We start from the raw sequence: 10668 nt of genomic DNA, 5'->3' as shown, positions 1-10668 counted from the left end.
ACTGAATGAAGTACAAATCCTCAGCCCAAAATTCATGTGAGACTCTTTGACATACTATCTCAATATACTTTTATATCTTTCTTAGGTTATCGTGTTAATCTTTATTCAAAGTAAACATTTCCTAATCGTTTTCTTGACTGCATAAATTTGTTCACTTTCATGTCTAAAATATACTCTCAGCTGGACACAGTGGCTCATGCCTGCAATTCCAACACTTTGGAAAGCTGAGGCAGTAGGATCACTTGAGGCCAGGAGTTTGAGACCAACATGGGCAACATAGCTAGACCGCCATCTATACAAAACAAAAATTTAATTAGCCAAGCATGGTGGTGTGCACTTGTAGTCCTATCTACTTAGGAAGGAATGCTGAAGTGGGAGGATCACTAGAGCCCAGGAGTTAGAAGCAGCAGTGAGCTATGATCGAGTCACTATACTCCAGCCTGGGTACAGAGTGAGACCATGTCTCTTTTAAAAAAACAAAAAGTAACTGTTAACTGTATGTAGATTTCAGCAGTGGTGACAAAAAAAAAAAAAGTAATAGTAGAACAGCCTAAAGAAAATCAGAGGTACACGACCAAAGGTCAAAGGCGGGATGGAGATGAAAGGGTACTATACCCAAGAAGAGTAGTCGAAGCTCCAAAAATCTGTGAGTTATTCCAGAGTCAATATGTAAAGGGAGAATGGGACCAACAATTACTCCTAGGACAGCATTTGTTATTAGTTGGTAGCAAAGGTAAATATGGTAAGTGAGGCAGCATGAGGGCCATGACACAGTCTGCAGGACAGTAAGAAATAAAAAGCAGCAGTAGTAAGATAGTATTAAATATGACAGTATGTTCAAAGGAAAAGAGAACTAAGTAGAGGTATGAACAAAAAGAAGATTCTGCCCTCAGACTATACAATAGAAAAGAAAGAAAAAGAAGAAGGAAAAACATGGACCACAGAGAGAGAATTTCTAATAGCATGATGGAGATGGGGCCCAAATGAAGTTTTAAAGGTCAATAAGTATTTTAATGAGTGTCTATTGTGTGCCAGACATTGGATTTAAGAAAGGAAATAGGCTGGAACTACCAATGGTTATACAGTAATGTTTGGAGAAGGGAGGATATAGAAGGGAAGAGAAAAAAATCTATACAATTATTACGTAAATAGATTCTTAACAGAAGATAAGAAGATTCACCTTGTGTAATTTGAGTCTGCAAACAACATAAAAAATAAGGAAAATTTAAGTTGTCCTCTAGCACTGGTTTTTCCCACTAATAAATACATATTAAGGAATAAATATTATAATACATTTTAGACATAATTATTAGCTTTATAAAGAAGTTCTGTAATCTAGTTTAACACTGTAATGCAAAATAATGAACTATATAAGGATACCTCTGTTTACAAGAGGCTGTTTATGGAAAACACAGCATATTATTTTAAGTTGTTAAATAATCCTCACAAGATCACATTTAAGAGAAAGTCTCTTGCTGAGGCAGAAAAGAACCCAACAGATTCAAAGTTATGTGCTGATCTGAATAAGCACTCAGAAATATGTCCAGGTTTTTTGCACATTGCTCTGCCTACTCAAACATCCTTTTAATTTAAGCTACCTCTGACTACTTTTCTTTTTCCTATCAGCCCCCCACCTCATTCTCCTTAAATGGATAAGAAAAGTGAAACAAATTATCACGAATTTGCCATTATTGCAAACAATTCATGCTACCACTGATGCAACATCATATGAACCATAAGTTTCCACTGCTTGCAAAATGGCATTGTTTTCATGATTATCTTATGGAAATATTCTTCATGAAATTAAATACTGCAGGTTTACTGATATGAAATAGAAGTTGCCATAGAATGACTATATTAAGAACTCACAGAAACATCCATGATAGCATGCGTATCAGGACATGCATGTTAAGGAAAGATAAGTTTTGACTTTTTAATGCACATGGCATTACCAGTTACATAAATTTTATCCACCTTAACTTTTTGAAAATCCAGAACTACAAATTATTTTAATAAACATACTAGACTACACCTAATTTCGCTCTAACCACAATATCAACTCAATATTGATGCAGCTTTAGAACATAGGTTTAATTCATGAGCTATTTTCCAAGAATGAAATAATGACATCAAGGCCATAAATCAAGGGCAGATTTTGTAAAATGCATTAAGTGGGACCGTAGCTTCCATGGAAAGGAAATGACTACATGAAGTGACACAATGTGTAATTCCATATTGTAGTTAAAATGTTTTTCTTCATCAATACTGATGAGCTTTGTAATTTGTATTTTTTAATTGGCATTAAGATTCACATTTAACAGAAAAGTATGTTCCCTTTACTCAGTAAATTCCAGTCAACATGCACCTTCTACACTCCTCCACTGACTCCTATACCTGTGATCTCCTCTGCACTCACTGCTTGTAGGTGCTCTGTACTTCTAATATGATGAATAGTGACAACATGGTAGCCTCATTTATATAGTATATATTACATGTGACCATTAAGAAAACTGCTGATCTCATTCAATCCCAGGATAACTGAACTGTTACAGAGGCTTTCTTTAATACAATAAAAACTGTGTTAACTTACTTTCACTGGATAATCTTTGGCATTTCAGCCTGTGTCTGTATTTTTCATTTTCTTCAAGCATTCTTGAAATGACTTTGTGTACTCTATTCCATACTAAAACCTTAAGAAGATAAGCACAGTAAAGGAATGCTGAGCAGAAAAGTAGGAATATATTTTCATAGAGGCAACCGGGGATGATTCAACTGCGTTGTATGTCAATTTATATCATTATTATAATACTAGCATTTACAGAACTAAAACAAGTGTAATTGTTTACCCATGATCTGAATTATCTGTTCTTTTTTTCGAAATTCCTAGACTTCCTCCCTGTAGTATTTAAATTAACTGTCCTGGATGAAGTTTCCTTTCAAAGGCAATGTCTATAACATCCTACCTAATTGATTCTAACACATTCCATTCTGAAAGGTAATTTTTAAAAATTGTGAATTTATATTCCAATGATTAAACCATTGGGAAATGGCTTGATTTTTAAATGTACTTTATTCCAGTTAATAATTAAGTATTTCTCCTAGCAATAGTACTAGAGAATATAAATATACTGGAATAGAAAGAACGAGGATTATGGAATCAAACAAATAGATCTAGGCTCAAATTCTGGCTTTGCCATTTTCCAGTTGTCTGACATTTTGAGAGTATTCTAATCACATCTAGGAATAACTTCATACATTGGATTATAAGAATTAATGAAAAAATATTTAATACATATATAAAGCACTTACCCCAGTATCTGGCACATAGTAATTAAAAGTAAGTATTGCTCATTGCTCTTTTCTCCTCACCCAAAAGGAACTGGTTCTCAGAAGAAACATCTCTTAGTACAGTGGGAAAATTTGATGCTCACTCAAAATACATTTGGTACAAGAGTTATTCACTTCTAATGCTATTTTATACCATACAGACATGAAACAAACTCAAAGCTCAGAGGCAATACAATGTTATGTGTCACTAACAACCAATAGTTTCTTTTAACTGACTATAAACTATGCTGTGAAGTACAAACATACAGTGGCAATCAAAGATTTGCAGAGCATATGATCTTGAATATGTTCAAGACACTCAAGTTGCCATGACATTTGGACAACTAGCAGTGAGAACAGTTCAGCAGCAGTGGTTCATCCTTCTCAGATTGCCTGCTAGAAATATATTACATATTCCTTGTCTTTAAAAAGACCAATATAAATACATTATTCTTTTCTATGAAATCTGTGATTTTCTTCTTATACTACATTATATATCCCAGTTTATTATATTCTATGGAACATATATCATGCTTTGAAAAATCATCCAGTACGGTTACATTTTGATTAAAATGTGTTTTATACCTTCAAACACTGAAAGAACAATTCTTTATGGTTAATAAATATCTCCAAACCCAGTTCCATTTCTGCTGAATTACTTCTATTTTCTCATTTCAGAAAATTAAATTATTCAAAAGATGAAACTATTTTCACTGTCTTGAATATCTTTATACATTTGTATTTAGAGAGGATGATCTAAAATTCAAATATTGCTCATTCTCTTTTACAGTACTATACCTTTTTCTTTTTCTTCATTATTTTGGACGCTTCATTCAATGGTAGGGGAAAATCAAACTTTCTGGCTGCATCCTTCTGGATTAAACCTAATTTTTAAGAAGAAAGTGAAAAGGTCAACATATATAAGAATTTAGTATCTGAAAATGAGACCATATAAATATTTTTTGAGGTCTCTTTGGGAATTTTTACACTTGTTGTTATATTTCTGATCACCAGGTAATACTGGTTTACCAATTCACTAGTAACATGTGGAAAACAACCAAAAAAAAAACTAGACATAATCTGTTAAGTACCTAGAAAATCATCCAGCTAGTTCAGTCTTCCGTTTCTGATTTGTCAGGCTAGTCCCAAAAAGACCAACAACAGAATGAACAAATACCAGATAACACATCTTGCTCCAGTCTATCTCTACAGGCTTCATTCTTCTAAGTGCAACTCCAAGCAGACATTACACTTCCAACTACACAAACCTCGTGGTTCCTCAAATGTGTCTAATTCCTAACCCTTTCAGCACACACACGCACGCGCACACACACATACACACACACACACTGACACACCTCCCAGGCAAATTTCTTCCACTCATTGTGCGTATTGTGCTGAGACTAGCTCCAGTGTATTTCATGGATTTCATTCCTGACTTATGTTTCAGATCTTTCTCCCAGTCCTCTTTCCACCCACTCTGACCCAGTCGTTCTTCCTAATCGCTACATCACTGATCCATACTCAGTGCTTTGCTCACATATTTTCTCCACCTAATTTTCCTATGTCAGCCCCATGTGTAAATCTCATGGAGCTCCCACCATAATAAAGCCTTCCCTGATTCTCTCATTCCCCAAATTATGCACCACTTCCAAAGCATTCATTTGTACTTCCACAATAGCATTCACCATCTTCCATTATATATAAATTATAAATGTTTCTTTCAAGTTCTGTAAGGACAGGGAGCTGGCCTGATTTATTGGTCTTATTTGAAATGTTAGAAAAGTTGCTGATCTGCCTACTCCTGAATCTCTAAACTTCAGTACATTTTCCAAACAGCTTACAAGTTTATCTTCCAGAAGTGCATCTGTCTCCAAAAACTTTTTCCACTATTCAAAACTCTTCAGTGACTATAAAAAATGAGTCTCCAAGGTATTCCATAATCTGGTCCAAAACTTACTTTTCATTCAATAAATAGTACATGTTCACTGTGTGCTAGACATGCTAATCACCATCTTCCCTTCAAGCCATCTCTGCTCAATATGCCAACATTAACTGGGCACTCATTCTGTGTCAAACACCGTGCTAGGCACTCCACACATATTACTTCATTTAATCTTTGCAGCAACCTTTAAGGTAGAAACCATTACCCCCATGTTACAAATAAGAACACTGAGAATAATAGTGATTAACTAACTTGGTCAATATTATCCTGCTGATAAATGACAAAACTAAGGATTATGTCTTTCTGACTTCAAAGCCAATGCTCTTGATAACCCCCATTGTCCCACTAGTGATTTCTCTATACATGTCCCCTGATTTCCTGCATCTATGCCTCTTCTTTCCTTGAACTTGACTATCAAGGCCATTCTCAGCTCATTCTTACAACACTCATGTCTACCAGTTTATATTTCCATTATTCATGAATAAATCCCTTGAGAGCAAAATACTTGTCTGATTTATCTGTGTCATGAACACCTGATCTAGTGACCACAACATGATAGGTGTTAAGTAAACATTACTGAATGAATAACTCATCTTTTTACCCACGGAGGGTGACACATTTAATGAATGTCTACTTAACATTAAGGGCTGGGTATGCTGGTTCACACCTGTAATCCTAGCACTTTGGGAGGCCAAGGTGGGTGGATCACCCAAGGTCAGGAGTTCAAGACCAGCCTGCCCAACATGGTGAAATCCTGTCTCTACTAAAAATACAAAATTAGCTGAGCATGGTGGCACATGCCTGTGGTCCCAGATACTTCGGAGGCTGAGGCAGGAGAATCACTTGAACCTGGGAGGCAGAGGCTGCAGTCAGCCAAGATCACACCACTGCACTCCAACCTGTGAGACAGTGCAAGACGCTGTCTCAAAATAAAAACAAAAACAGACATTAAGTACACCCCAACACTGAGTAAAACCTAAGCACTTAAGCACTTCTGGCTTGGTTTAAATATAAGTCTACCCCAGGACCCCCTTCCTTTGACTATATTCTTGGCTTCACAGGCACAGCAGGGTGGTCACTGACATTAGTGGCTCCATTATCCATCCAGTTGCCCAGCACAGAGACTTCAGACTTGGCCGCAATTCTCTCTTTCGGTAAGCCATGAGATCTTGTCCATTCTGCCTCCACTGCCGGTGCCTTAGTTCAGGCCTTCACTCTTTCCACTGGACTACTGTAACTGCCTCATTAACTGTTTTCTGGCCTCCAATCTCTCCCACCCTCAATTCCTTTGTGGCACGGGTAACATGATCAGATCCAGGGGAAGGAGAACTAGGAGGTGGGAGTGGTTGGACCGAGAAGAAGCTCCAAAGCACTTCCCAAAACCAAACGTCCACCAAAAAAAGATCATGGTCAGTGTTTGGTGGTCTGCTGCCAATCTAATCCACTATAGCTTTCTGAATCCCAGAGAAACCCCTACATCTGAGAAGTATGCTCAGCAAATCAATGAGATGCACTGAAAACTGCAATGCCTGCAGCCGGCACTGGTCAACAGAAAGGGCCCAATTCTCCACAGCAACTTACCACACGTTGCACAACCAACGCTTCAAAAGTTGAACAAATTGGACTACGAAGTTTTGCTTCATCCACCATATTCACTTGACCTCTCACCAACCAACTACCACTTCTTCAAGCATCTCAACAACTTTTTGCAGATAGAATACTTCCACATCCAGCAGGATGCAGAAAATGCTTTCCAGGTATTCCTCAAATCCCAAAGCCAGAATTTTTATGCTACAGGAATAAAGAAACTTATTTCTTGTTGGCAAAAATGTGTTGATTTTAATGGTTCCTATTTTGATCAATAAAGATGTGTCTGCGCTTAGCTATAATGACTTAAAACTCAAGGTCCAAAACCTCAATTATTTTTGCACCAACCTAATAAATTATCAAAGTATATTTAGTTCTGAAAGAATAGCAAACAAAATATATATTTTTCAGCTTGAGATTTTTTTTTCTGTCTAAACTGCCTCTAAGTCAATCTCCCCTGTACATCACGTACTAACTAAATCTGACCCTATCACTTTTTTAATTCAAAATCTTTTAATGCAGAGCTTCTGGGTAGCTGAAGACAATAGCAAGCAGGTAGCAATAACTTCCCCCCAAAAAGACCCACACCCTCAACATTACTTTAAGGCAAAGGATGCTGAAGCTGCAAAATAACTATAAGTCAAATGAGAAAAAAAAAAAAAAACATTAAATTGCAGCTCTATGAGGCCATATGCCCCAGACCTACAGGAGCTCTGGCCAGCAGGGAAGAGAAAATAGAAACACTAGAAAAAATGCCTCAAGAGAGCTGGAGTGACCAGCATTAAGATTAAATTCATTCTACATCTGAAGATACTAAAAAAATAACTAGGCAGATCAGAGTACAGACTATAGGGAAGAAATTTAAAGAGACAGACACAACACAAAATGCCAAGCATGCAATATAATGGAGACTCAGCTTAAAGTGGCAAGCATGATTTAAAGGAGCAGTCTTCCAATGGCATGGTTTCTGAGGTGAAAAGAACAAAAAGGATGATAAATAGGTCACAAGAAAACACTAGTAACATCCATTAAATGAAGACATCACAAACAATGCTCTCTGATCACAATGTAATAAACCTGAATTTACTAGCATAAAAATAAAAATAAAAAACAGAGAAGCTCTGAAAACTTAAAAGTTTAAACTATATTAAGCAACTCTATGGAAAAGAGTTAAAAATTACATAATTTGTTTTAAAAGTAGTGACAATGAAAACACTACATATTGGAATCTATAGGATGTAATTAAAGTAGTGCTTAGAAGAAAATGCATTGCACTAAACACTTAATAACAAGAATAAAAATAAATGAATTAAATTTCCTGCTCACAAAAAAGTATAAGAAGAACAAAGTAAATCAAAAGAAATCATAAGAAATAATAATATTAGAAGCAGAAATTAAGGAGGAAGAGACTAGAGAAAGAAAATATCTAATTCATGAATCAAAACCTTGATTTTTCTTTTTTAGAGACAGTGTCTCACTCTGTCTCTCCAGGCTGAAGGGCATATCATAGCTCACTACAGCCTTGAACTGCTCACCTTAGCCTCCCAAAGTGGTAAACTTACAGGTGTGAGTCTCTGTACCTGGCAAATATCTTAGTTTTTTTAAAAGAAATTAACAAAATAGAAAAAATGTTGGCTAACTTGATCAAGAAAAAGAGAGAATGCACATATATACAGCAAAAGAAATAACAAGAGGGAAATAACCATTAAAACGCAAGAAAATGTTTAAACATCATAAGACACTATTTTGCAAATATCTATGTAAACAAATTTGAAAACCCAGATGAAATGGATAAATGCTTAAGGAAATACAGACTACCAAAATTGACCTATTAGAGTTAGGAAGCTTACACACAGGTCAATCTCTATAGAAAATATAGAGAAGGTTATTAAGGAATTATTACCCCACAAAAAACACTAGGTCCTAACAGTGTTACAGAAAAATTCTACCTAAGACAAGATAATCCCAACATTCTATAAATTATTCCAGAGCATAGAAAAGGAAAAATTCCCAATTCCTTTTATGAAGTAAATACAACTCTTGATACCTAAACCAGAAAAAAAATACAAAGAAAAACTAAAGATCACTATCTCTCCTGAATACTGATACAAAAATTATAAACAAATTATTAGCAGAGTCTAATACTGTATTAGGAAAATAACACACCAAATCCAAGTAGAATTTACTTCAGGAATGCAAGGTTGCTACAAAATTGGAAAACCATTTATATCACATTCCATATTAATAAATAAATCTAAAGAAAACGAGTATCTCCATAGATCTAAGAAACCCTCTGCCAAAAATCAACACTCATTCATGATTAAAAAAACAAACACTGGAAAAATAAGTATTGAGGGATACTTTGTAATATTTGAAATACATAATCCTTATTCATATAGCCAGCACCTTATTTAACAGGGAAACACTAAAGGCGTTTCCCCTGTGGTCAGGAACAAGCCTAAGGCGCCCGCTATCTCTAACACTATTCAACATTGCCTTTGAGGTATTAGCAAATGCAATTAGATAAAATAAATCTATTGCAGGCAAAGAATGGGTGACAAAAGAAACAAAATCATATATCTTTACAAATAACATATATTGATAGCGGAAAAATCATGAGAATCAAGGATAAAGCTAATAATAAAAGTATCCAGTGAGTTAACAGGATCTAAAATTAGCATGCAAAAACCAATACGCTAAGTGAAAGAAGCCAGTCACAAAAGCCCACATACTCTATGATTCAACATATATGAAATGCCCAAAATGGTAAAATCGATGGAAACAGAAAACAGATTAGTACTTGGTTAGGGCTGGGCTTATGCATTAAGGAGGGCAAATAGGGAGAACGATGAGTGATGTTTAATGGATACAGGGGTTTCTCTTGGGGCTAAAAACACTCTAAAATAGTGGTGATGGTTGCACAACCGTGAATATGTGAACTATGTATGTAAAATGGGTGAACTGTAAGCACTGTGAGCTACTACAGTTCAATAAAGCTGCTATTTTATAAGTACAGATGATGGAAATGTTCTATATCTTGATTATGATGGCACTTACCAGAGTGTGTATAAGTCTGTCAAACCTCTTCAAAACATATGTAAATTAATCCTCAATAAAGTGGATTTAAAAAAAAAAAAAAAACAAGAGAGAGCCGGGCACGGTGGCTTACGCCTGTAATCCCAGCACTTTGGGAGGCTGAGGAGAGTGGATCACCTGAGGTCAAGAGTTCGAGACCAGCCTGAACAACATGGTGAAAGACCATCTCTACTAAAAATAGGAAAAAAAATAGCTAGAGGTGGTGGCAGGGTACTGCAATCCCAGCTACTTGGGAGACTGAGGCAGGAGAATCGCTTGAACCTGAGGAAGGGGGGAGGAGGGAGGAGACAGAAGGGAGAAAGGAGGAGACAGAGGGGAGAAGGGAGGAGGGAGGAGGGAGGAGGGAGGGGGCACAGAGGTTGCAGTGAGTCGAGATTGCGTCATTGCACTCCAGCCTGGGCAAAAGAGCGAGACTCCGCAACAACAAAAAAAAAAGAGGCCGGGCACGGTGGCTCACAATCCCAGTACTTTGGGAAGCCAAGGCAGGTGGATCACCTGAGGTTGGGAGTTAGAGACCAGCCTGACCAACATGGAGAAACCCCGTCTCTACTAAAAATACAAAATTAGGGCATGGTGGCACATGCTTGTAATCCCAACTACTCGGGAGGCTGAGGCAGGAGAATCACTCGAACCCAGGAGGCAGAGGTTGCAGTGAGCCGAGATCATGCGATTGCACTCCAGCCTAGGCAACAAGAGTGAAACTCCATCTCAAA

The 10668-nt window shown here is 36.7% G+C and overlaps 1 protein-coding gene across 1 annotated transcript in view; it reads right to left on the bottom strand.

Moving 5' to 3' along the window:
• Nucleotides 1-1158: 1158 nt before the first annotated feature.
• The window catches only part of CUNH5orf47 (chromosome unknown C5orf47 homolog), a 10836-nt gene continuing 1326 nt past the window's right edge, over nucleotides 1159-10668 (bottom strand). Inside the window, exons 2-4 of the mRNA XM_037740897.1 lie at nucleotides 4126-4211; nucleotides 2591-2690; nucleotides 1159-1196 (exon numbers count right to left, since the gene is read on the bottom strand). Coding sequence (XP_037596825.1) covers nucleotides 1177-1196; nucleotides 2591-2690; nucleotides 4126-4211 — 206 coding nt within the window. The 3' untranslated portion in view covers nucleotides 1159-1176. The remainder of the gene's footprint in view (nucleotides 1197-2590; nucleotides 2691-4125; nucleotides 4212-10668) is intronic.

This window comes from Cebus imitator, unplaced genomic scaffold, assembly GCF_001604975.1.
Source record: "Cebus imitator isolate Cc_AM_T3 unplaced genomic scaffold, Cebus_imitator-1.0 Scaffold91, whole genome shotgun sequence".
NCBI lineage: Eukaryota > Metazoa > Chordata > Mammalia > Primates > Cebidae > Cebus > Cebus imitator.
The sequence above is the reverse complement of the archived record's forward strand: the minus strand, read 5'-3'. Positions and strand labels throughout refer to the sequence as shown.